The sequence below is a fragment of the Rhea americana genome, unplaced genomic scaffold (assembly GCF_003343005.1).
Source record: "Rhea americana isolate MKP2758 unplaced genomic scaffold, rheAme1 scaffold_98, whole genome shotgun sequence".
NCBI classification, from domain to species: domain Eukaryota; kingdom Metazoa; phylum Chordata; class Aves; order Rheiformes; family Rheidae; genus Rhea; species Rhea americana.
This window is the reverse complement of record NW_028187177.1, coordinates 1,021,035-1,048,102: the sequence shown is the minus strand read 5'-3', so window position 1 is coordinate 1,048,102 and position 27,068 is coordinate 1,021,035. Positions and strand designations below refer to the sequence as shown.

Here is a 27,068-nt window from a genome sequence, read left to right as displayed (position 1 = left end):
CGGCCGCCCCGGCGGGGCCCGCGCGCGGGCCGCCATGAGCGGCGAGGACGGGAACGAGGAGTTCTACCAGCAGCTGCAGCTCCAGCAGCTCTACGAGGCGGAGCGCGGCGGCGAGGGCGAACCCGACCCCTTCACCTACGTGGATCCGGCCGACGGGGCCGCCTACGAGTGGGACCGGGAGAAGAAGGCCTGGTTCCCCAAGGTGGGCGCGCGGGGCTGCGCGGCGGTTACCGCGCGCGGCGGAGGGGCGGCGGCCGCGCCCCCGCGGTGCGGAGCGGCCGGGAGGCCTCACCCGCTCCCCCGCCGCTCTCAGGCAGCAAGACCATAAACGGCGGGGCCCATCGGCTCCTTTCTCCTCCCCTCCCCTCCCGTGGTGGTTTCCGTCCCCTGGTCTGCAGCGAGGTTGGCCCGAGGGTCTCAGGCCCTCGTGCTTGCACACGCGTGCTTGGTTCGTTCTCTCCCTGTGGCGTGCTTAAGCTTTCCTGAAGAAGGGTGGGAAGGAAGAACGGTTCATTTTAGATCTCTGCCCCGTGCAGTAGTCCTGGTTGTCTGGATTCAGTCAGATGAGCGTCTAATGCCAAAACATCTGTAGCACTGAAACACTCCTGAGCGGGCAAAAACAAAACAGCTGGTGTTGTCTCTATCTGTAACCTTGCAGGCAGCTTTCTGCTCTTTTGTTGGGGAGTTTGGCTTTCTTCCTTGGCTGTGAAGCCTTAGAATTACTTAATTCCCTCTCCCAGGCCTGGTATTAGGTCACAACTATATTTGTGGCTCTTAAAGAGTTAGTACTGCTATTGACATCTTAATTTMTTTATCGTAGTAGCTGTAGTGATATTTGCTCTTCTGTTATGAGTAGTAAAGCAATGAACTACTTTGTAAACAGATCTAAATAAAAATGGAATAATACATTCCTTTTCTGTTTTGTTAGTATATGAAAATTTTATGTGTAAAGATTTGTTCTCTCTCCTTAGGTCTTGAAAATACGCTTGAAAAATAAGTGTATTTAGTTTAGAAGTATTCCACAGAATGGGAAAAATAGAAAAAATGTTACAACTTTAAGTATTAAAGGATAAAAAGCTCCATGATTTCACTGTAATACCTAGTGCCTCAGTTTTTCAAGATGAGACACCAATTTAGTGCATTAAGCCGGTCTGCTGAATTGCAAGCTAAAGAATAATTTTGATAAACAGTAACAGTGGATGAAATTATTTCATTTACAAAAATATTGACTTTTTATGCCATATATTTGATAAATTATATGTGACAATTTTTGTTTGTAGCTCTGAGTTCATTGTGTTTCAGAGACTCTTGAGTGAGAATGATATCTGTTATTTCAAGTTTATATATGCGTAAGCCTAGTAAGCTGTCCATGCATTAAATGGCTTATGGAGAGGCAAAAACTTGAAAAGTCCAAAGCTACAAAGTGGAGTTGTGGAGAACTGAGAATCCCTGGCTCTCTTTGGTGTGCTATATCCAGTAAAAATTCTTTGGTGTGCTATATCCAGTAAAACTTCTGAAAGTTTTCTTTTTTTTTTCCCCTCTTCCCTCACCTCTTTCTCGCCTTCCAACTTTTTCCTAAATCTCTGTTTTCTCAGGAGCCATTGGTCTTCCCTAAACGTCTTAAATCTTCATCGTGGAGAAGAGTGAGGTTTTTTATTTTGTTTTTTTTTTTCTTGATACAGCTAGTGAGAATAAATAACAAAATCAACAGCTGATTCCAAGTAAAAAGATATACCTGTTTCCTGGTTTGAGGGATATTTTAGCTGCTTAGCAAYTCCTCTCCTATTTGCTTCCCCCTTCTGAATCTGGACAAGTTATAACAAATTATGTAGGAACAGCAAAGTTCATAACTAAATAAAATATATTGTAGAAATTGATAAGTAATCATTGTGAAGTACTCGGTGTAGCATATAGATCACTGAACTAGAGTTCTATAGAGATCTATATGGCAGAATGTTTTTTATCACAATAAATTTAAGAGACTAGAGGATTCAGCAGTTGCAGTTGCTTTTCTTTTTCTACTTTACTTTTCTAACTAAATTTCCTTTTCTCTGGCCTCTGACAAATGATTAAAATATTTTGACTGTTTTAAGCAATATGTAGACTAGTATTGTGACTGCTAGTTTACTTTGGGAACAGTGCTGAACTTCTGCTAATGCACATTTCAAAGAAGTGCAAAAAGTTGTGTAGTTAACTTAGCATTTATTAGAAAAGTTTGGAGACAGTCAAATCTTTATTAAAAGTGCAACGTGTGTATGATATGATTTTTCTTTCAATGGTGCTCTACTGGTGGACACAAAACACCTTTCAGTAGTCCTTTGAAACAGTACAAAATCACATGTTGAATTTGTTTGCTTTTGTGGTTTCCTGTGAAAAGCAAACCTCGGATGTCTCTTGTAAGCCTAGACTATCTGTTCTTTGTTCAGTTAATTGATTCCTTTCCACTTCGGCGTGACCAGTACTTAATTATATGCTAGCATGTCCTTTAGTGTTGTGTTTCTTTTCCTATAAGCTTAATTGCCCCAAACTGTATAGCTATATGGGTACAAAGATAGAACTGATCTCTCTCTCTAAGTTTTCCACCACAGTTGGGTTTCAGTCCCTGAAAAATTGTGAGTTCTTGTTTTGGTTGCTGTCACGGAATGAGTTTAAGTTCCAGTAAAATCCTTTATACTTGTGTGTCACTTTTGCAAAAATACATTTAAAAATAATTGCAATTATATTCGTGGTAGTATTTTAGTGTATTATGAAAAGGTAATTTATTTGATATTTATAAAATTTGACAGTCCACTCAGGTTTTTCCTATATATCTTTTTGGTTTAAAACACTGTATGTTGCTTGGCCTAGGAGAGGTGCAGTACCAGTTGTATTAACGTTCCAGATCAGATTAGTTTGTTTAGAATTAGCCATTTAAAATCATTAGTCTAGTGAGAAACTGTAAAGAACATTATATGCTGAGAATAAGTTTAACTTTACGTTAGACTGTGGTTTTCCCCAAAGACGAAATAATATTACTGCAGAAAGGTGGCTGCTCTTAAGAGATTAAGACACTGATTTATCCTTAAGATTTCTGATGAAAACTAATAATGTTGTTCACCAGAAAGTGTAAAAAGTTATTAATTCTCTGTGTGTCATCAGTTATGAAACTAAGGATTTTCTAGAATTGCTAGTGCCAAATATAGTGAACATTATTGGAACACTTTTTTTTTTTCCTCCCCCAAAGATCATTGTACCCTTACTGCCTACTGATACTGTGTTATGCCAAGTTATGTCCATAAGAGCGGCTACTTATGTTTCTGATACAGAGGAGAGCTACAAATCTTGTTTAGTGTAGGAGCTATTTCATATTAACTGCAAAGGAATATGAGACTGCACAGCATTTTGCATTATTCATGAGAAGCCTGTTGCTGTCAATTCTGTGCATTTGGCTTGTCAAAATAAAAGCTTTTAGTTGAAACCTTGCGCTTCAAACCAGTACAGAAGGTAAGAGATTGGATCATCAATAACATTTATTACTGTCCATTGTGTCACTTTCTTTTACAATAGCTTACTGTTGAAATTAAATTTTGTTCTCCTTTGTGTACAGATGAAGCAAGCAGAGCAAGAATCAATCAGATAAAATTTTCAAAATTTAAGGCTCAATTTTGAGGAAAAAAGTCATTTCAGATTATGGAATTTTCAAAAAATACTTTATAGTGCAGTGATGTTTGTAAAATCCACTGTGATGTATTTTTTCTTTAGATTGTTCCTAGTGGCTGGCATTGAAATTTAACTGGCTGAAAGTATTGTGGGTAACATATAATGTGTTTATTTTTGGTCTCAATAAGTCTTGTCCAGTCTTACCCCAGTATAGTTTTGACTGGTGACGAATGATACAATTATTCATCTATTAGTATTACATAAAGTATAATATACATCCTTATAAACAGTGTATTAATATATGGCTCAATCTAAGTGTAATAGTTATTGTCTATCAATATAGATATATTTAATCTCTGAAAAGGTTCCTATAAAAGGCAGGTGTCCAAAAATGTCAGTGAAATTAATCATCTGCAGATAAATTGTTGGCTTACCTTCTGTGTCACTTTATCTCTTCAACATGATCAGGAGTGCTAGGTTTCCACCCTCGGGCAAATCCAACTTAAGCTGTAATCGGAAAGCTTTGCTTGAAAAAGGCCAGAACTTGTGAAGTGTTTGTTTAAAAACTTCGTATGCTGTATAGAATTAGTATGTTAGTCTAGCTCAGGTAACTCCTGAATAGATTATTTTTGCTGTTCAGTATAGCTTTACAAAGGTAATTTAAAATAATTTTACAATATTGAGTTTGTCTGTGATGCTGGATTAGTAAACGGCCGTGATTGATGAAGGCTATTTCCAAAGTACTACCATTATTAAAACACTAGTAATCCTGAATTTGTAGATCTTTAAAATTTTGGATTAATTTTCTTAAATTCTTTTCAGATAACGGAAGATTTCTTGGCAACGTATCATGCTAACTATGGCTTCAATGCAGATGAGACAGACAGTTCATCCACTTCTGGCACAGCAACTGAAAGTAAGCTACCAGTAAGTTCTAAGACATCAGGAACACAACCATCAGCAAATGAGAAGGGACCACAGCAAACTGATACAAAACAAAAATCAGAAAAACGGAAGCTTGAAGCAGGTAGGAGAATAAAGGGTTCTTTTTATACAGGCTACARACTAAATGGTACTAAGTGAAAAGTGCTGGTTATTCACTGTTATGCATAGCAAAGAGAGTGTGTTCTGAAAATTCTCTAAATGATTTTCTTCATAGATATCCTTCCAACCTCATATATGAGTTGGAAAATAAGCAAGTTAAGGAGTGTTCTGAGTTTTTCCCTGTGCATAATTAAAAACCAATGGAATGTAAACATCAGAAATGCGTTAAACATGAGAGCGCACACTAATGTATTAGCATAACTGGATTAAAATTCTGTTCTTTTAGGATGGTTTCATGTTGAAGATGACAGAAACACAAATGTTTATGTGACTGGTAAGTCACATTTATTTATATATTTTGAGCTAGTTTGAAAACTAGAAAAGTTTGTAGCAAGATGGTATGTCGAAGCTACATGTCACATAATATGTTTTCATCCTCATTTTTTTTTTCTGATTTTATAAGTACATAATTAAAATATTTTGATAAGAACGAGCAAAGAGCAAGTACAAAATAAGCTGAAGTTAGGGTGAGCAAGTAAAGGCGAAGCTCACGTGAAATGATCTATGTGTTTATTACAGTATATCTCCGCCTGTTTTGARTATCAGGGGTGCCGGCTTTAGGTATATACTTACAAGTAGTAGTGAACGTTTCTCAAAATCCTGACCAGTTTTTCTTCACTCTTGTTCTCAACACAAAGGTATGTTTTGTTGTCTGAGCGGTCACAAAAATGTGCACCTTGGAAGTCTCAAACATCATTATTCAGGCTAAAATTACATGGAAAATTTTTGTAACTTTTCTTCTCCATTTCTGTTTTTCCTTGTCCTCAATTCAAAGTTCAGACTTTGAAAATTCCATACATTATCAGCGAGAATTGCAATTTTGGTTAATTTAAGGGTAGAGGAAAAAAGTCTTCTGTTTATTAGGGTGTTTTTGTCTCAAATCCCTAGAAAGATGTACAGTGGAACTTTCAGTTTGGGGCAAGCTGTCTATATTCACATAGATCATTGTGTGCACTGCAACATTAGTTTCATCTTATCTGCTATGTATAACACTAAAGCTCTAGATCTGCATGTTATATAGCACAAAAATGTCACTGTTGAAGTTGCAATATAAGAAGCTACACCTATTTAGAAATAAAAACATTTTCAAAATATTGGTATTAAGGTACTGTATAAAAGGTAGTAGGAAAAATAGTGATCCCAAGAGCAGTGGTTTATTATTGTCTATATAAAACTTCATCATTAAGCTTGGTATCTTTTTTTTAGTGGAACACTGGGTTTTTTATGTTCTAGTGGTACAGAAGAAAAGCTGAACCATCGAAACATATTCAACAATTCCATTTTAACTTATTTTGTAGGTTTACCTCCAGACATTACAAAGGATGAATTTATACAAGTCATGTCAAAATGTGGTATCATTATGCGAGATCCTCAGACAGAGGAACACAAAATCAAACTTTATAAAGATAAGGAAGGAAATCTTAAAGGAGATGGCCTCTGTTGCTATCTAAAGGTCAGTGGTGCACTGAAATGCAGTATTGCTTTTTGATGAGGATATTTGACATACAGAAGAGTCCTGAAATACCTAAACTACAACTTAGAATTTAGGCGTCTGTCTTAGTGATCTCAAAAAAAAACCCCAATATCTGCTTGTACACCTTGTTTGCCTCCCCTTATCCAGACCCCACTGAAAACACCCTTAGCGGCTACTGGGCATGTTGAAAAGTGTTCCTGTCTTTTGGTGCCAGTGCTCAGCTTGGGCGTTTTCTGCTGAAGGACGTTTGGATTTTCAGACTAGATGTGCTGTGTCTGGCTGTAGGTGTGCCAAAGGGGCGTCTCACAAACAGGGGTATGTTCATTGGTTATAGCTATAGCTGTTTTTATTCAGAGCTGCTGCTGATGGTACTGCTTGTGTGGCAGTCCAGTAGTCTGTTTTCTGAAGACTTCTACATTCTGTGCTTGAGCAGGTTTGAATTGTAACTCCTACAGCCAATGAGTATGCTGATAATTGGGTTCATTGATATTATGGGAGATGGAGTGGGAATGCCTTCACCTTTTACTTTGAAAGTATGCCACTGTATAGCCAAGAATACAGGAATAATGAAATGGAAAGGAACTTACTGTAACCCTGTAGTTAGGGCCCTTAGTTGAGAAGAATAGTGTTTAAACTTAGACCCGATTCCAGAACTGTTCTTGCGTAACAGTTCAGGTTGTGCTGGTATACTGTATATGTGCTTCATTTGCGGATCATTTGGAAAGWTAGTGCATGCTAGTGCAGTCTGCTGTAACTCTGCAAGAAGTACCAGGTAATACTAACGCAACTGCCTTGTCTTCTATACTAGCTTTATAATGTTAATAGTTAAAGCTSTTTAATATACAAAGATAAAGACAGTTTCCAGTCTAAAGAACTTCTAGGAAATCTGTTTAAAAATGACTTAAATGTCTGCTGCTCTAGGAAGTGATAAAATCTTTACAGAAAACTAACCTTCTGTAATTTTTTATTCTCCATTTTAAGTTGACTGAGCATTGCAGATTTATGAAATACTTGGATGAAATATAAGCCATTGCTTTTGGGAACATTAATCTGCTGTACCAATAGTGAAGCAGTAGTGGTTTTTACTTTGGTATAAAAGACATTGTAAGCTCAGTGCATTTTAATAGGTTTTTTGTTTGTTTTAGTCAAGAGACTTGGGACAGATCTGACATTTTGGTTTTTGATGTCAGGGAACTGATTCTTAACACAATATTYTAAATTAAACCTTACTAGAATAATTTGGCTATGCTGCATGCTTCAAAGCTTGTGCTCTGTTTTATCTTCAAATAGAGAGAATCGGTTCAACTTGCGTTGAGACTTTTGGATGAGGCAGAAATTAGAGGCTATAAATTGCATGTTGAAGTTGCAAAGTTTCAACTGAAGGGGGAGTACGATGCAAGCAAGAAGAAGAAGAAATGTAAAGACTACAAGAAGAAGTTGTCTCAACAGCAGAAGTTTGTATTTTGTTTCTTTCAATAACATTACTTGAATTCCTTAAGTGTTGTCAGTAAAATGCTTCTTTCTCTAAGATGGAATGCTAAGAGCTATGCCAACATTGCCATTGCTTATCAAAATGAAATAGCTTAAAAATACATATTTGGACGGGAAAAACTCGTAAATGAAATGCTGATAAAATGAACTTCCTCATAATTGTCAAATTAGATAAATATTTAAAGAACCAATGTTCCATCAGTTGTAGAAGAAAATTTTGTAACTCTGGGTGAGCTAAAAGACTTTTTTCCCTAGTATATGAAAGCACAAGTCTTGTCACTAAATTTAAGCCTACTTGTGTAAGAAAACAATAGCTTTCTTCATAGTCTTTATATCATGGTTTGCTAGCTGCGAGTGGCAAGAGATGCTTGTCTCCATAGGAAAAAACATTAAGGCTTTTTTTTTTTACAGATTTCCTCAGACATCTGCCTTTGGTATAAGATACAGTATTATTTTTTAATTATATATATGCATTATTTTTAGCTTTAATTTTTTCTGTTTTTCAGAACAAAAAAGCTCAGATTTAAAAAAAATATGAGAATATAAGACTTCATTATTTTAATGAAAGCAGCAGTCCACTAAACATTTTAAATAGTACTGCAAATATATTTTGCCATAGCAAGTTGTACTAGACATTGTATCAGTTAAAAGTAGCTGGAAATGTATCTGCCTCAGAGATTGTCAGTTCTTGTTTTAAGAAGTCTCCAGTGGAGAGAAAAATAGTATAAAATAAAGAAGTTGCATTTGACAGCAATTTTTGTGAATAAATAAACAAATTATGCTTTTCTTTTAGTCACTTAACTGTTTTGATCTTACCTTACACAAATTCACTTCAGTTGGTGTTYCTTTTGAGTTGGAGAGTATAATTTACTTGCAAAACAACCTTCATTGGAAATCCAGGTTATCTTCAGCTGAAATAACAGATACAAGAAGGAACTTAAACAAGATCTTTTTTTCCTAAAGATAAGATTTTGAGATTTAGAAGTGTAAGTGAAATTGTGTCCATTTTTTTGTAATAGGATATGAAATAGATACTTCTACAAGGATAATATTTGTAATGAGAAAGCAAAGTTGTAGAGCAGATGCCCTGAAGTATATTGCAAGTTTGTGCAGCTAGCTAGCTTGCAGTAATTTCTGGTAAGCCTGCAGCTGTTCTTGCATGTTTTAAATGCAAGCAGTAAAATTTTACCAAAGTGAATAATAGATTTCATTTTTTACATAATGAGTCTTCATTTATAAAGGATGTTAAAATACTGATCCTGTCTGAACTGATATTAGGGAGGAATTAAAATCTGAGCGTTCAAGAAATCGCTTTGGTGTTTAAAATTAAATGCTCAGAAGGAATTCAGAATTTTAGTACCATAAAACCCCAGCTGCTTTGTAAGAGGAGAATTGATAAAAATCAGACTTCTGTCACATTTTTAGAAGAGTAATTTAACTCTTTGCATCAAAATACTTGTTTTGGTTGATATATTACAAGGCATACCAGATTAATGATTTTTTTTCAACAAATACTTGTAGAAACTGAAGAGAGCCGCAACAATATCTTCTTACTGTTGCTTCATTTCATTAGACAGCTGGATTGGAGGCCTGAGAAGAAAGATGGTGCAAGTCGAATGCGACATGAACGCATCGTTATTATCAGGAATATGTTTCACCCAAAGGACTTTGAGGTAGGGAGATAAATTTTTTCTGACAAAAATGATGCTGTTTAATATTGTCTGAACTTTCTATCATGAGGAACTTGGTGAAATTGTGAGCAGATGAAAATGAATATTAAGCTTAATTTCTAGCTATTTTTTTCTCATACCAAGTGTTTGCTTAAAGTTGATTCATCTACTCATTCTATTTTGATTCGTAAAAAATGAGAGAACTATTGACAAGAATATATTTTTTTCAAGTYATTTTTTCATCAAGTTTCTCCAGACAGTATTACTTAGGGGATGGAAAGAAGAGTAGGCAGTAACTGTGTTGAAATGGAGAAGCCAACACAAAGTAGATTTGCTAATAAACAGCCTTTATTAACTCAAATAAGGGCTATCGTCTCCAAATGGTTTTGAAAATATATAGTAACATGTTTTAATTTATACACTTGTTTAAAAAAGAAAAAAGAAAAGAAAAGAAAATTGGCATATGCATTCCAATTAGTGCCTAAATTTATGCTTATTTTATTGATCTGTGTGATGTGTGATTGCCCTGCAGGAGGATCCCTTAGTGCTGAATGAGATCAGAGAAGATCTACGGACAGAGTGTGAAAAGTTCGGACAAGTAAAGAAGGTTCTCATATTTGATGTACGTATTTTTACAAGTTGGGTTGCATAATTATTATAATAGAGTAAAGCACAAAATATCTATGTTTCTTTAACTATGAATGAACCATTTATTTCTTTTCATGGGTTTATTTAATGCAAACTTGACATAWTTTTTCAGTATTTTAAAGTTAGATATTTTAGAAATTAATTTTAAAGCACTTTAACCTATGTAAAGGTAAAATCTGATGCTTCCCACTTACTTGGATAYGAAACACACATTTAGAAGTTTGTAAGTACAACTGTTTAGATTTATTTAGCTAAAGTAGCTAAAATACTTGTCTCTTGTGAGCTTTTTTTTTCCTCTCCAAAAACTGTTCCAAAGCATTAAGGTAATCTTAGCCAATAGAACAAAATGAGAAAATTTGTGCTTTTCAAATGRGATTGTGTATGTTCAGCATGAAGCTATATCCTTATCTTTTACAAGATGTTCCAAAAGATGTTGGAACAGAGGTACTATTCAGAAAACTAAAAGTTCTCTCTCCTTACAGAGACACCCTGATGGTGTGGCTTCTGTGTCRTTTAAAGAAGCAACAGAAGCTGATCTGTGCAAACTAACCCTAAATGGAAGGTGGTTTGGTGGCCGTCAGCTCAGTGCTGAAACGTGGGATGGTGTAACAGATTATCAGGTAGTCTTTCATGGTGCTACTTGATCAAACTTCAAGTCTGTGTGTTTGACTTTTTTTTTTTCTTTTTTTCTCCTCATCTTATCTGCAAAAAACTGCAAGGATGCCCCCAAAAGATCATTCTTAATTGTTCATTCTAACAAAAATTTAAAGGACCTGTTTCACTTTAAAAATGTTATGTTAGAGATGTAAACTTAATAGAGGATTAATCACTGGATAAATGGATTATTAGCTTACAGCAAACAGGTCCTATTGAAATCTTGAGGCATTACTGCAATATAARTGTCATATAAGTTTATCCATGTAAATGTATTCACTCTTACGTGTGTGGCTTTTATAATGATGTTTATAAACCTATTTTTAATAGGTGGAGGAGACTGCAAGAGAAAGGGAAGAAAGGCTCAAGGTGTGGGGATCCTTTCTGGAGGATCCTGATGCAAAGGAGCAGAAAACTACATCTGATTCAGATTCTGCAACAAGTAGTGTTAAACTGCCTGAGGGCAGACAACCTTCAAAAGTTAATGATGCATCTAAAGAGGATGTAAATGATGGAGCCCGTAAGAGAGAGAATAATGATGAGGGCATTAATGAAGATGGTGCTCCATCTACAGACAGCAGTCTTGCAGGCAGCGATGATGAAGCAGATACATAACACCTTTAATGCTTTATGAAAACATGATATTTAGGGTGATGTTTGAGTTTATCCCTTGCTTTTCTGGRTGACTAAGACAATGTTCATATGAATATGTGCATACTAGGATGTCATCAGCTGTGTACTTTGAAATTTTCATTAGAAGCAGTATTTAATGAGGCTCTAAAAGTTTATATTAATTGGCTGTTCGGATAAAGTAATTCAAGTTGGCAAGAATGCATCAAGACTGATCAGGCTTCTTTTGTTCTATCTTTGCTTGTCAGTGTTTCATTATATAAGTGTGAAATATGTTCAGACACTTAAGTTCATGTAACTGTAATGAAGCTTTAGTAATGCAAAGCTATTACAAGATTTGTGGGTTTTACTGTTAACTTTCGCTGTACCCTTTGGAACTTGGTGTCTTACTCTTAAAAGCTACTGTTGTCCTGAGCACTTTGGACTGTTTTACAGAACAAATGCTATGATACATATAGGGTGAATGGATTGGAAATGTTACACCTTACACAGCAAATAATGGAGTAGTACAAAGTTGCACACTCTATGAATGTGGAAAGCRAACGAGGTTGCCATAGCCAACATTAAGCAAACTGAGTGAAGAAAAATGATTAAATCACATTGTTGAATRTATAAATTCTCTTCATTCTGCTCAGATCTTCTGTTGATGCAAAGAGGTTGGAATTATGACAAGGATACTAGAAATGCATTAACACATTCTAGGCTGTAATGTAAATAAGATCTTAAATTCTTACGGTTTTGTATGCTGTAGGCATGCAAAATTGGCTTTTGAGTTACGGATTTGATCTGTTTTTGCCTTAATGTTAGAGTAAGGATTTTCATTTTAACTTTGTTAGGGTGACAATTGAGTTCTTTTCAATATAGCTTTTTTGTTCAACTTTACATGCTTTTCGTGCATGAGACTTCTCATATTTTCATAAAATTTAAAGAGTTTTGACAACTTAATCTCCGATTTGTTGTGTAAATTTTAGAATACTGGAGAACAGACTTTCAAAGGATGTTACCCTTTTATATGGAAAAAGTAAATGTTAGACATAAAATGCTAGCCCCAATCTTAGAAGTATTTCCAAAAGCAAGGATTTAGGAGACATTCTAGGTTTAGATATATTAATAAGTATCAGGCTTTCAAAAATAACTTTGGGGGAGCTGTTTTGAGCATGGCATTCTTTATTTAAACCAATTATTTTTATTTTTAAGGATAAAAGAATACAGATTTAGGCACTGAACATTTAAGTACTGGCGCTAATTCCATAGTGCATTGTTCATGTGGATGGCTATTAGTGCGCATTTGTAAGGAGGATTTTTAAATTTTTTTAAATTCGTATTGGATTGCGAGAAATCGTAGATGCTAATTCATATATTTATTTCCATCCTAAAGTATTCAGAAACTCTGAAAATTGATTTTTCAAACTTCATGCTCTGGGGTTACTATCTATATTTTTCCAGAAGTCTGTAGGGTAGATACATCTCAACTATTTATAGTAGAGATTATGAGTAGGTTATGGCAACAAAAGCGTGTATGTTAATACTTGCATTGTGGCTATAAATACCTGTTCATGAGAAAATAATCAGGTCTAACAACACAGGAGATGGTTCAATTCAGGGTTTAAAATATTAATGTAAACTGGCGTGACAAATTCTTTAGTTTTCATCAGTTGTATAGTAAAGGAGAGCTGCAGCTCTTGGCATTTAAGGAAGACCATTTTCTCATCTTTACAAGTGTGTGAGTTGTACATTTAAGCAAAAAAATGTTTGAACACTTCAGGGAATCTGAAATGTAGGCTGGTTTGTAGCTGCACATAGTGGTGTATTCAGATTACAATCTCTGGATTGTGTAAGAACCACAAATCTTTGAGGGCTTAAAGTTTTAATATATTAAGTGTAATTTAGTGTGGTGGATATTGCTTTCAGTGCTCCTTTTTTCTTCCAGCTTCTAATCTCCAGGTTTTAGATCTGTTAGACTGCTGTGCTTTGTTAGCTTTTTTCTTTTTTGAGAGCCTAATCATATATAACACTAGGCAGTTAAGTCACCTGTTTTACAGTGGAATTGCAACTGATACAAGAAAATTGACAAATGTATAAATATTGTACAGTTCTATAAAGCCTTATCATGGTATCAGATATAAAAATAAGGTTAGTATTAGTGTTAAAAAAGAAAAAAGACTTTGAAAAATAAAGAATCAGTATATGTGCAGTAACCTTCCTCTCTTCTACTGATGTGCAAATTTGGCTTGATTCATAAGTCAAATGTGATGTTAGCCTTTTCATCTTTTCCCCTAGACTTTACACTGAAGCAGAGCACCAACAAAAATTGAGACCAAATGCTTTACTTGCTTTCCTACTAACAGGATTCTTAAGAAAATAAAAACTATTTTCCACCAATATATGTTGTTCTGAAATGCGACATTACCCTTAAACTGGTATTTTCCTTTGTCTACCTCTTTTATTCTCCTAGTAAGATTTAAAAATATATTTTTATAAAGTATCCATTGAGGTATTGAAGCATTTAATAGTTTATGAAGAGGTTAGTGCAACTGTGATTTCCTTTTCAGTAGTTTTTCATGAAGACCAACTTCTTATTCAGACTGCTTTCCTTTTTAAATGATACAAATTTTTATAAATTAGTCTGAACATAAATTACAATTTCTCATAAGAAATTTTATTTTGAATTACAAAAATGAAATTCTAGTAGTGCAGAGCAGTAGTGTTTAATATCAAACTATCTATTTAAAGATGAACAAACTTGAATTCCTTTCTAAACTTGTAGAGTTTTTTCCTGGCTGAGTATCATCGTAAATAGATTAGTAAGAGGTTAAAATCCYAATGCAATTTTCACTACGCTTGTTTTTAATTTAAGTGCTTTCTATTGACTTCCCTGAAGTAGTAATCTTTCTTGAGAATACAGGACTAGCTTTGTAATCTGCCTTGCTCATCAGAAGTGACAAAATGAAACTTTATGCTTAGTTCCTAACTTCCCTTAAGTTTCAGTCCAGTCTATTGCGTTCTTTATCCCTTCTGATGTTTTTTATTTCTTTTTCCTCCTACCTTTTGGTAAGGGATTCACTTCAAGAAAAGTTATCTCCTTCTCCTAGTATCTTATTAAAACACTATCCAGCAGCAAGCTGAAAGCCTTTGTGGATAATCATTGTAGGTCATTTTCAAACTAAAGAAGTTGCTATTTCTATTCATTGTCAGACTGAAGAAATGGATATAAAGCCACATAAATAAAACAGTAGGGAAAAGAACAATAATTATTGTTCTAGTAAAGAATATTGACTAATTGCTACTTCTGTGTAATTCAGCACAAATAATGACCTTTTTTTAACCACACAATACAAAATCAGTTGCTTAGCTTGAAGATATATTGGTAGTTTGCTTTACAATCAAAGTGATTTACTCGCAAGGTGACTGAACGGAGTTACAAGCATTCGTCCAAGATTAGGTGGTTTAAGGAGCGTGGCCAAGGTAGACATCTGGAAACAAAAAGCCCAAAAGAACAGATGCGTAAGTTGTATCAGGTCCTTGAATGTTCATACARCAGCTGTAAAGAGAGAATTTAGTTTCATTTTGCATCAAAATGTTTATCTGTTTCTCCTGCTGACTCTTTTTAATTACTTTAACTGAATTTCAGTCCCTCATGCAACTTGCACCATGTATAAGGATTGCAATTCACTTAAAATCATTAGTAGGTTAAATGCAGTGCATTTTAGCTAAAACATGTCCTAGACATTATTCAGTTAAGGCTAATCTATTTACAAAGTTGAATATTTAGTTTAATTTACTTAAGAAAACTTAAAGGTATTGGATGCTTCATATAAGCCCAAACTTGTCTTTAAATTTTTTAATAAAATCAATACCTACAGTCTGAATGCTTGAACTGTAACCAAATTCTAAAAGAGACACACACCTGTAGATTTTAATTGGATTTTAATTTTTTATTTCTGAATTTGAGGAAACGTACTGCAGTATGATAAATGAATTATGTAAGTTGTGTACTTGTGTTGATTTGACTTGTGTGTATTTTAGTGCTCGTTATACAGGGCTTGAAGTCTTACTGTGAAGAAACTCTGAAAGTTCTGTAAAATATTTATAGAAGTATGAAATCTTTTGCAGCAAATTGTTTTTTTGCTCATTATGTAATATCAAAGTATATTGTTAGATTAAACTTTTCAATAAGTTGACTTGGATTTTTTCTGACAGGTTATTTTTTCTGAGGAGTTAAAKTGATTTTCAGTTCTCATCTTTTAGGAAAGAAACACTTGGAAAAACTATATTTTAATAACTTATAGCCCTGTGACAGCATCTGAGAATCTCTTGATTTGTCTTGAATTTTGTTTCTTAAAGGGGTTGTGTTTTATACTACCTTTTTAATAAACAAACTCGTGAACAAAATGTCTTTCTGATTAGTTCTGAGAGAATGTATTTGTTTTACTCTTCCCCCCCCCCCCCGGTAAGTTATAAAATATAAAAATACAGCATTTGCTGCACAGTGACTTCAAGTCATGAAGCRTACGTGTTAACATGGAAGGATTTAGGACTGCAGTCCACCATACACATCACTAGCACTGTTCCTCTTGGTGGGTTTTGCCTCAGATTTTGTTCTGGCTTGGTATTATTATGTGACCGGCATGAAGATAAAAGGAGCAGGAGGAGTGACTGCAGAAACTATGGAGTTGAGARATAAATCATTGAAATCTTTATATACCAGTGTAGGTATTGGTTCAGGATGAGCAAGCAGAGTTTCAATTTTTATTCTCACAAATGATTATAATCTTGTTCAGTCTGTTATTCGGAATGCTTAAAACAAACAACAAAAAAAAAATTAATTGCCTCGATTCATAGAATGCAAAGGAACAGATGATAATCCCATTTTTACCTAGTAGTTTTTTGAGCATTCGTCTAGGGGTTTTGAATTGATGCTGTCTGCTAACCACGTGAGTGCTTTAACTGCCAACCTATTGGGAAATTCTTGAACAAAGACTTCCTTGAAAAGCTTTAGCAGAATAGATTTCTGCTGTTTAAATTTTTTTAAAAAAATAATAAAAAGAGGTGGGGGGAAGAGTTTAGGAGAATCAAAACCAAGTGATTCTAAGCTGATGTTTATGACGCTTGCCTTGCAGATTCCAGTCCATCACTCTATTTATGCAAAGAGTATGCATTATGTGTCAATAAAAGACTGAACATTATCCTGGAAAATCTTACAGCCTTGGTATTTAAGGTTGTTCTTCTGGGAGATGGCAGAGGACAGATTTATACATATTTAGGCAGAGGGAATTGGATTGTGCTCTTCTATTTTCTGACCGGGTGAGTAAACAAACTCTTAAGCTGCTGAATATAAGATATAAGAAAAAGTCACTGCCAATTTGGTGAAACTAGTTCACCAGTGTATTTTCCAGCTGAAGTTGGTGAATCTGATTGATTAGGCACCTTTGGAATGACTACAATTGCATTTTGGTAAACTTAACTAGAAAAACAAAACAAACCCCCCATTTCTTACTACAGCCTTTATAGAACGAGAATGGGTGGGTTTTATTTTATTATTATTATTATTTTGATTCTCTGAAGGTATCTGTAGTCATTGCAACAGATCCAGAAAAGAGGCAGAATTGGTTTTCCAGTTTATCTGGGATAGAGGCAATGACCTTTTCCCTCTTATGGGCATACCGAATAAAATACAGCTTGTCATAGGAAAGTTCTTTCTGACCTTGGCCAGGTTACTGTTTTATTTTTTTGCYGTAATTTGTTTATCACTTTATTGTAAACTCTTCTGAAGTCCAGACGTTGTCTCCTTGATTGTGTACACATTGTCTTAAAAAAAACCCTACTTAAAAACTTATTTTCCTCATTCCTGAAACCTCCCAACCTGGTTGACTTGTTGGAGTGCATTTCATGCATTCTTAGTAGCTAGGCTGAAGGAAACGCCTAGTTCAGTCACAGCTAGAGGCTAGAAAGTATGTAGGGAGTTCATGAACGTTGCTCGTCTTTCCGTAGTCACTGCAGAGTGTATATATCCGTCCAGGGGAAGGATCACAAGCTGCTGGACACAGTAATGACCATCCAGCATGTGGAAGATATTACCAGTGTGACACAGCTCTTGACTGTGAGTTAAGGTAAGAGAATTCAATGAGAAATTAAGTGCGTGTTCAGTGACTTTCTCAAATACTCTCTTATCTGAAAGATCCTAAACGAAGAAGGTCTATGTATGGAGTTCCACATAGTACTTGGAAAGGGGACTTCTTTTTTTCTTTTTTTAAAGAAYAAGGGTTAGATGTGTGAAAAACACTTCACAGCGTTGTCTGTCATGGTGAGCAGTTGACCACTATGTTTCTTAAGCCTGTGTTGACCATGTGTTCTTGCCCACTGAAGGACAAATAACTCTACCACTTACTTGTGCTATTCTGCCCTAATTGCTCTGTTCTGAGAGTAATTTAAGGGTAGCTTGAGTGTTCCATCATGAACTGCTCCACTTCTAAATATATTTTGGCAATAGTTTGTAGCAGGCACAAACCGGGAGAACTTCTGCCCTTTTTTGTAGACCTTCTGCTGGAAAARGGGAAGTTCAGGTAAGGAATACTACAGTGTTCTTAGTAAGTCTTCACTCCTGTGGCATTGGTGTATAGTTCACCTGAGAGAACCGACGTATAACCTAGGTTATATCCAGCTATCTTCTAACTGCTTGTTGGCAGGCACAAGAGGTTTTTAAGGGAAGCTGGAATTAATAGATAAATTGCCATTTTTTGCTTTAGAATGCATTATTTTTCAAGCATTGCAACTACACAGTTGTCACAACTCATATAAGGAAAGGAGTGTAACAACTAATAGACACTAATAAATGGTGGTAAAAGAGCTTACCATTTATGTTGAGCAAGCTAAGCAGATTAATCGAGCAATATAAAGACACAGTGGCTGGCTTGCCTGAGTGAGGAACAAGAGAAATGGTCCTTTGGGCCAGACCTAATGCTTTTTAAACTGTATGTTGATTTGTAGTGGTGGAGCAATGTAAGACGATCTGTTTTGCTGCTTTCTGTTGAGATCTGATGTTTTCCATTCTCACTGTATGGTTGGTGAAAATCTGGCGAAATTGTCAGCACTTGAGTTGGAATTTTCCATGGCAAGTGTCTGCCTCCAGCTGACCAACCAAAAAATTTCCCAATGTAAATAGCATATTGCTTTCTAAAACAAGACTGAGAAAAAAAATAATCATGTCTGTTCCTGTGCTTAAAGTTCTTCCAGTTGTTTGGCCGGCATACGCTAGTTCCCATTCTCCCGATATCCTTTGGAAGGTCGTTGTAAATTGTGAGCAAGGTTTTCTGCGTAATTTTGCTGCTTTTGAGAAAGTTCAGCTACCATAGGAGTTCTGAAAAACAGACTTCCAAAACAGAAGACTGTTGCAAAGCAGCCTCTCCCATTTCCTAACTGATGACCAGCTGGCAGGTGTCCCATCCACCACTGTGTCCAGATGGACAAGAGGTTAGAACTGGAGAAAGGGTGCAGGAAGAGCAAAGCAATAAAGTCTAAGATGAGGACTGAGGAACTCTGGAGTCTGAGCATGGATTGACTGTTGATGAGAGGGGTCTAGAACTGAACGCAGTAGATGGAAGGAAGTAAGTGATAAAAATGGATGATAAATTTGTAGATGGAGATATTAAGGAGATGGGGAATCATGAGTTTAGATGACTGGATAGTGCACAGYAGGGGAAAAAAATAAGAGTATGAAGGGAAGAGATGCTGACCCAGCTTTGAGGGTTCTGTGGGTAAACTAAATGATATAATCAAGGATTAGATCATAAAGTATAGTCATGAAAAGGTGGATGCACTGTGGTTTAATAACTCTAATCCTCCTATTTCCTAACATCTGAATGTTTGAATTTGCAGCCTGAACGCTCTTTCTATGCTTAAGAAACACTGAGAGACAATTTGGAGGCAACCTTTGCAAATGCTTCAAAAAACACTTCAGAGACAAACAGATGAGCGTAATGTTTATTGGGAAGTGCTTGAGGATAGGGATTTTATGATTAAAAAAAAACAACCAACCTGAGAAATACAGGGGAATGAGTTAAGCATCTCTGACCATCACAGGGTTGGATGGGTTGAAACACAAATCTAGGGTTTTATCATGCAAAACTCATTAGGTTTTGCATGATAAAACTGGCTATAGACCAAAGGCTTCCCTAGTCCAGGAAAAAGAACAGCTTGCTTTTGATTACCAAGGTAAATCAGTTACACTATGTGGTGCACTGAAAAGCTGAGTAGAAACAACAGGCGTTTCTTCCTGCGCTCATAGCATGAGTATTGCTAAAGGTGGTTTTGGTTATGGTACAACGAAAGAGCTCTGGCTGCAGAACTAGCATCCTTGCAGCCAGAAAAAGCTCAAATGCATGCCAAAGGGTGCTTCTCCAGTGCGAGCACTGACGTTCCTTGTCCTACTCTTGCCAAACTCAGCAGCAGAGATTTTAAGGACAACAAAAAATCTTATCGTCTTCTACTGACTTTCCCGCACAACAGACTACTGCCTCAAACCCGTAACTTCTGCTTGAGCTGCAGTATATGTTTTAGCAGCTTTGCTACCGAAGTTTTAACTGACTGGCAAACCCTTCATGTTCCCAGGTAAACTACCCCCTGCCCCCCCAAAAAACCGCCACACACTTATTTCATTTATCTGGATTTGCCGTAGTTTGAATTTCCAGTGATTTAATCTTGGACTATCTTATTCTTTCCAATAGGCGAAAGCAGCTAACTGCTCTCAGAAGTCTCTTCCTTGTGGAAGTGTGTGTTAACAGTGATCAAGGTACCTTAAACTTTCCCTTGTCCAAGGTTTTTTAATTCTTTGATTATAACAGAGGGATTATTTTTAGCTCCAGTTATTCCTTTTTCTCCTTTAAAGTGTTTTCACTTTGTCAGTACATTTTTTCAATGACACAGTAGCCAGAATTAGACAATGTATTTTGATAAGTTCACCCTGAACTTTATCCAGAGCTAGTAATGCTACTTCTGCTTAGCCCGTGTCAGCTGTCCGAGTGCCATAGTTCTTTTTGCACGGTTTCATCCTGAGGGCAGGTTTTGCGCAGTACCAAGTCCTAAGCCCAGAGTTACAAGGATGAAGGAAGAGGATAAGAAATGGCAGTTGATGGATAGATGTGCCCAATTTATTCTTCAATAGAGCCCGTGCTATGGTGTTGGCAGGTAACTTGTGCAAGGTTGATATCCACCCTGACCCCAGCATCTCTTTGAGTCATTTGCTGCTTTCAAGATGCAGTATCCTTTACTAGTGCTGCACATGGTACAATGATATCAGACTGGCAGCTAACTAGCAAAAGATAATATTTTTCATGGGCTAAATTGAAAGGTTTCTCTTTTTTATACTTATTTCATATTAGAATTTGTAATAGGCAAATCATCAAAGAAAAGGTGAGTGGAAGAAGTAAAAACTCAGATGAAGAAGCTAATCTTACCAGTAACAGTTTTTCTAGTCCTGCCAGTTTCAGGAAGAAAGCAGGCTCACCGCTGTGCAACTGAAGTCGAGTAGCACTTCTCTGATGTTCTTTTTTTTTTTTTTTTTTTTTTTTTTTTTTTTTTTGCAGGGGCCAGTGGTTATTGAAAATGGAAGAAACAAGAGAGCTCTCACCAAAGCCATGTAAAAGCAAAGAACCTGTGAAAACGGAATGGGGGTCTCAGAGTGTTGTGTTTACGTATTTCCAAGGGGATATTAACAGCATGGTAGATGAACATTTTTCTAGAGCTCTAAGCAATGCCAAAAACCCGCAAGACCTGAGCATGAAGCACAAGAGCGAGGCTGTTGTCCTGAAGCACGGTRAGCTGCTTTTTCTGGGAGAGGGATGTGTCAGAACAGGGGTGACTGGATTTCAGTGAGGGATTTAAGATCGTGTGCAGCGTTTTCTTGTGTATACCTGTGCAGCCTGGTTGAAGAACAGAGTTTGCAACTGTGTGARCAGAAAGCAGCAAAATCATGCTTGCAAAGCCTTGGGTTACCCAGCTGGGACTTCCTGGACGTTTGCTGGGGTATTTCCCAGATCTCTGCATGGGCCTGCTGGCAGGACCGGGCCCTCACTTTCCAGCAAAGAGCTTCTATTGCTTTCAGATGAATTAAGTGTATTATGACTTTAGTATTTTTGTCATCTTTGCAAGAAGATATTTGTCTAAGCTTGCAATTATTAAAACCCTGCCTGTATCAGTGGTCTGTAAGAAAAATGTGTAATATGTATTTGAAAGTATTGATAGTAATGATTTAGCCTGCTTTTAGTACAAATTTGTTGTTGTTTTTAAGATAAGGAATGCTAAAATGAATACAAATGAATGTGCTTTCACATGAAATGCAATGAATATTCATTGATTATTCAAATGCATATGAGATGGATATGCAGTCTTGTGGATTTCCCTTAGAAGTTGATTGGAATTTGCCTTGGAAAAAAGTACAAATTAATGGGACTTCAAATGCTTTTTTTTTTTCTTTTTTCTTTTTTTAAACTAGATAGCGTGTCTCCCCATCAGTGGAATTTCTCTTCACATTGCTCCAAACCATATCCGTCATCATCCACTACGAGCATGTCAAATTCCGGTCTGAATTTTTCTGCTGCTGGTATGGCAGGCCAGTACCAGTCTTCAGCTCTGCGGAGTCATCCGGCTCAACCTGTGGATTTATGGCCCTTCCCTTCCATTGGTTCTCCCAGTCTTTCCAGCTCGGTATATCATCATGCCTTGCCTGACCTGCACATGGCAGATGAACCGATCTCTGACAGGAAATATAGTTCTCTTCTTGGTCTTCTGCAACAGGAAAGATGCCTAACATCCATGCAGGAATGTACCATGAAGCAACACTCTAGTTCTGCTTGCATTACTGGACCTGCTAGGTTACAAAATATAAGTCAAAGTTTAACTCCAGGGGGAGGTAAGGAAATATTTACTATCACTTTATTCTTTGATGACATCTTATGTAAAGAGACAAAATAATACAGTGTATTCTGAAGGTGTTAAAAACAGAGCTGTCTTTAGCCTAGCTCACAGAACGTTTTCTTCTTCCATGCTGTCAATCAAGTACTGTGGTACTTGGAATTTATTGGCTATCTAGTATAGTTCAGGAAAAAAATATGCATTGCCGGTTTGTACAATTCTCTTCTGGCTTACATTATGGAGATATTTTAAGTGACTATAAAATTACTCAGTGCTGGCAGGATTTATAGCTTGTAGGTAGCTCTTCCAGCTGCAGATATGATGGCRTTGCATGCACTGAATGCTTCTATATTATAACTAGAAAGCAGTGCCCAAGGTAACACTCTGAGTACTGGGTATGAAACTGCAGCCTTTATTAAGCCTTGCCTTGTCGTCCAGCTATCTGCTGCCTTCTATGAAATGCCGCTGCCTTCTGTGTCTGACACGTGACTGCTCTCTGCAGCAGACTTGCCAGAGATAATGCAATTCATACAGGAGTTGTGATGGTTTTTGCTTATTTATTGACTATTACTAGGAATCACAATGTAGGTGCTGCCAGCRCATGGAAAAGAGAAGGCTACTGACTGCATTGCATCTGCTTTCCCACCAAAATATTCCAGTGCTGACATGTGCTACCAGCCTGAAATCTAGTTCCCAAGCACTTATATCTCCAAAGCATCTGAGATGGTTAGATAAAACTGCTCCCTTACAAGTAATTTCTGCACTAGAGAAGTTCTCTGGGATCAGGCTTCCAGGCCAGAGCCCTGGTGCCTCTTTAGGAGATGCCAGTGTTGCTGTTTTGGGGCATTACCCAGACAATGAACTTGGCAGTAGTCTCCAAAAAAAAAAAAAAAAAAGGTTGTGAAATTGTTTAGGGAGTCAGCTGGAAAAAAATAGCATGTCCTAACTGGAGTTTCTAGATAAAAAGGACAAGGTATGGGAGGAAGTAATTCTGAGTCTTGCATTTTGAAAAATAACCAGCTGTGAAATACCTACTGGTCACTCAATTTCTAATCCGCRTTAGCAGGAATTCAGCAGAATATGGGCTAAAATATACCTGCATGGAGTTTTACTTGCAATTCCCCTTGTATGGCTATACTGAAGCTATGTTGTTGTAAGGAGCCCAACTGTAGGTATGCTGCTAACCTACCCTTACTACAGTTTCCAGTGTCTCTCTGTGCCCATGCATGGAAAGTGGAGAGTGTATCTTCAGCTGAAATATATTTTTTCTGCTTGTGGGAGGTGGATTTAGCTGAGAGCATATATGTGTTGCACAGGTATGCACCCTTGCACCCTCAACTGTTTCCAGTTATTATATGAAAGTCTGATTACCTTAAGGAGACCATCTGGAATTGTAGGATTTAGTTTAAGAAGATTTAGTGCCCTGTTACCCCAAGTAAGACAACGGGATCCTATTGGGGCTTGGGAGCCCTGGAACTGACTCCTCCCAAAAAGGAGATATTTCATAAAACCAGTCTTGGAATGAAGTAAAGGGAAACAGTACTAACAGCAGAAGAGTTTTTGTTTGTAATTTCAGGAAGAAGTAGAGTGCAAAAAACTTTAAAGAAAGAAATTTGAAAAGTTTGGCATTCCTCAACCATCTCTACATAAAATCTTTTCTTTCAGGATGTTTACAAGGCCCTTCTGAATATTTGAAGTGTAATGCTGTACATGTGCTTATCAGGCAACCCAACAAGAATAGATAAGCAACTGGCCCATGTCCACAGCAAGTCTTTGGCAAATCCCTAGGATGTATGCATCTAGTCTGGCTGTTGGAGTCCTTGTTTCTTGGCTGTAACTGTTAAATATACTTTTCATTGCGCTGTGTCATGTTTAAGAACAGCTGATATTTATATTTATGGAAGCATATACTGCCGTGCCAGACAGCACAGAGCTCCCCAGCACCTGTGCTATAGGCTGGGCTGCAAAAGCACAAGGTTTCTTTGGAAATTACTGTCAGATTTTAGCTCTGCATTGAATCTCTGCTCATCTCCAGTATTTTATTTTTTAAGAGAGGAAAGCAAGCTCTTACCAAGGCTCAGAAAATCCCAGTGCAAGCCATGCCACCGCAGGTGAGTTATGGAACTAGCAGATCTGGACAAATTCTCAACTGTAAAGGATAACTGTACATAATTAAAGCTTCTTTCTTGCTTGCTTTGGGACTGTATTTCAAAAGCTTGCTTTTCCTGCAAGCATACACATTGCTTCTTGCAGTTATATTTACAGGGAAGAGAGAAAACATTCTGTTAAAATGAGATATATTTTCTAACTCCTCCTGCCTAAGTTTCTGTAGCGGTACCACTGCCTACCRCTTCACAATGTGCCTATTTTGCACCCTGTCCAAGTTTCAGATCCCAGAAAGRTACCAAATGCAGGATGGCAGATTTTGTTGTAATCTTAAGGCTGAGCTCCCTGTTTGTGCTAGTGTTACTCTACTTTTCACTGACAAATCCACCACACTGTTAGAGTTGCTTTCTTAAGAAATTATTCCCTGAGCATTCAGGCTTCCGTTATTTTTATTTATCTGCTGAGGCTGTACCTGTGTTTGTTACATGGACTTTGGGGAGACTGGGTGGGTCAATCTGGTTATTCTGCTTAGGGCCCTGTTGCATCGGGGGGGGGGGCAAAAGGTGCGATTCTGTTTGCACAACGTCTTCAAGAGATTGCGTGGAATATGCTGTTTGAYGGTCCTGACGCTGTACTGCTCTGTCTTTCAGGAATACAGACTCATGACAGAAGACGAGATTTGTACTTTTAGCAACTGAATKTTTCTGCTTTATTCATAAAGAGAGCTCTTCCTGTGAACCCCGACCATTTGCAACTGTGAATCAAGAAGAAATGGACTGCARCTATTCTGTGCTTTTTCTCTCAGCTGGAAGGATGCGTGTACTGTTYGCTATTTCAAGAATGAAAGTAATCTTCCTCTATTCAGTAAAAAAATTCCTCRTGGTTACATTAAACCTGACAGAGTATATTTGGTATGAAAATACACTGTCTACTGAAGGATTTTTCTCTTAGTCCTCTCTGAAAGGACTCTTAGCACTTATTAATCTTTCTGTGCTTGATCATTCACCATCTTGTTGTAAGAAACATAATTCTATTGCAGAGGTGGATACATTTGGCACAAATTCAGTGCTACAGCTTCATATTCTGATTTGATAGCTCTATATTGTTTAAAATAGCCTAAGACAATGACTCTGCTTGCAGGGGACTTCAAGGCAACCACAGGCCAGAAAAGCACATTACCATATTCATATTTTGGAAGTACAGTAATTTGTAACCATATTTGCAATTCACAGGGATGTTCTTCAGAAATGCATATGCCTTAAGGCTCTGCTTTGGCCTCTCATAATCATCCTCTAGAAAATACAGTGAATTAATACTGGACCTGGGAGGAAATTGTGGTCCTCACTGGACACAAGAAAATACCACTACAAGCAAAAAGCTAGAGCTGGGAATGGCCTATTTTCCCAGCCTCTCCGCAGACATAAGGTTCTCTTTCTAAATAAGCCCTACGTGGCTGAATTCTAAATAATTGAACTTGGAGGGCTTGGCCACCTGCGCAAGCAGTAATGACTTGTTCACGGTAGCTGTGTCTCAGAACGAGCGATTGGAGCAGTCTTCTCAATGCTCCCCTGTCCAGCAAAAGTGGCAGCTATAAACTGTACATTGATTCTGCAGATTCAGATCTTCCCCTTGGCAAATATGTTGCTGAAGTTACTGTGAGTTAAACATCACTGATTGGTATTTAGATTTGCCTATGTAATCATAACAGTAAGAGGAATACTGCTTTATACTGCCTTTATAGTAAATCCTAAGGATAAAAAAAAGATTTGGTTTTATTTTAGTTCTTCATTAGGTATAGATTCACTTAATATATAGGAGCACTTCTAATTTTGTGCGACATCTCCATGCACTTGTTTAAGGAAATTTGACCCCTGAAATCTACAGCTTATGATTTATAGGCTGGATCCTTAGCTGATGTGAGTGTCCATGGCCCTGTTTACATCAAATATCTACACTGCCACTGGTCTACCTCAATCATAACACTTTAAGTGTGATTTTTATAACTAGTTAGAGTTCAACAGCTTTATATGTTTGTGGCACTGTGATCAATAATTTTATACTTGTATCCAGCTTGTATCAGACAAGCTTGCACAAGCTAGACCGACACATCTGAGCTCATGTGCTGGGTAACCATTTTAACTAGGCTGATAAAATGTTGACTAGCATCCTTCATCGCTGTAGACAAGCACTGAAAAATCACTCATCTCACCCAGTATTTCCTTAAAATTGCATTCCTTCTCTTCCTATTTTTAGGAATACCTTTCCAGTTAGTTCTCCTTTGTTACTGCATCTACAAATCTCTTCATTCCCTACTTTTTTTTTAAAAAAAAAAAATTTAAGGCTATGTGGTAATACAGTCTTATTTCCTCTATGAGCTGAAGCACAGATTTCCATGCTGTACTTTGTACATCAGTCTTAGTAGCTTGTGTTATAATTCTAGTGAAGTTAGTGCTTTAACATAGTTTAAATTTATTTTTTCTCCCTCTACCATCTCTCACAACATAAATGCTTAAACAATTTATCCTTAAGGTCTGAAAGATACAATAGTATATTTAAATGCTTCAAAAGTATAATGTTCCTTGGAACAATTTGGTCCTGTGCATGTCACAGCTGGGAGTATTCGAGGTGAGATATAAACATATGCCCCTTATTTGAAGGACACAAGGCACCGGCGGTTCTACCTCGACGTGGGGATGTTTCGGCTGTTGCTGCGAGTTTCGGCTGCATCCCGTCCTTGTACGGGA

General features: G+C 36.9%; 2 protein-coding genes across 6 annotated transcripts; both read left to right on the top strand.

The window, feature by feature from the left end:
- Nucleotides 1-6: 6 nt before the first annotated feature.
- On the top strand, nt 7-15,491 carry HTATSF1 (HIV-1 Tat specific factor 1). Of its 2 annotated transcripts, XM_085325571.1 has the most exons (9): nt 7-202; nt 4,462-4,666; nt 4,970-5,017; nt 6,042-6,196; nt 7,508-7,671; nt 9,282-9,381; nt 9,911-10,000; nt 10,509-10,646; nt 11,011-15,491. In XM_085325571.1, exons 1-9 carry the CDS (start codon nt 35-37, stop codon nt 11,293-11,295), a joined length of 1,353 nt encoding a protein of 450 aa, XP_085181697.1. In that variant the 5' UTR covers nt 7-34; the 3' UTR covers nt 11,296-15,491. The 2 variants fall into 2 exon arrangements, with proteins under 2 accessions (XP_085181697.1, XP_085181698.1); XM_085325572.1 differs by lacking the exon at nt 4,970-5,017.
- Nucleotides 15,492-16,444: 953 nt separating this feature from the next.
- On the top strand, nt 16,445-25,235 carry VGLL1 (vestigial like family member 1). Of its 4 annotated transcripts, XM_085325574.1 has the most exons (7): nt 16,445-16,614; nt 17,302-17,420; nt 20,034-20,098; nt 20,892-21,121; nt 21,800-22,216; nt 24,270-24,329; nt 24,975-25,235. In XM_085325574.1, exons 4-7 carry the CDS (start codon nt 20,911-20,913, stop codon nt 25,013-25,015), a joined length of 729 nt encoding a protein of 242 aa, XP_085181700.1. In that variant the 5' UTR covers nt 16,445-16,614; nt 17,302-17,420; nt 20,034-20,098; nt 20,892-20,910; the 3' UTR covers nt 25,016-25,235. The 4 variants fall into 4 exon arrangements, with proteins under 4 accessions (XP_085181700.1, XP_085181702.1, XP_085181699.1 ...); XM_085325576.1 differs by lacking the exon at nt 20,034-20,098 and having other exon boundaries at nt 16,555-16,614; XM_085325573.1 differs by lacking the exon at nt 16,445-16,614 and having other exon boundaries at nt 17,251-17,420.
- The last annotated feature ends 1,833 nt before the right edge of the window (nt 25,236-27,068 follow it).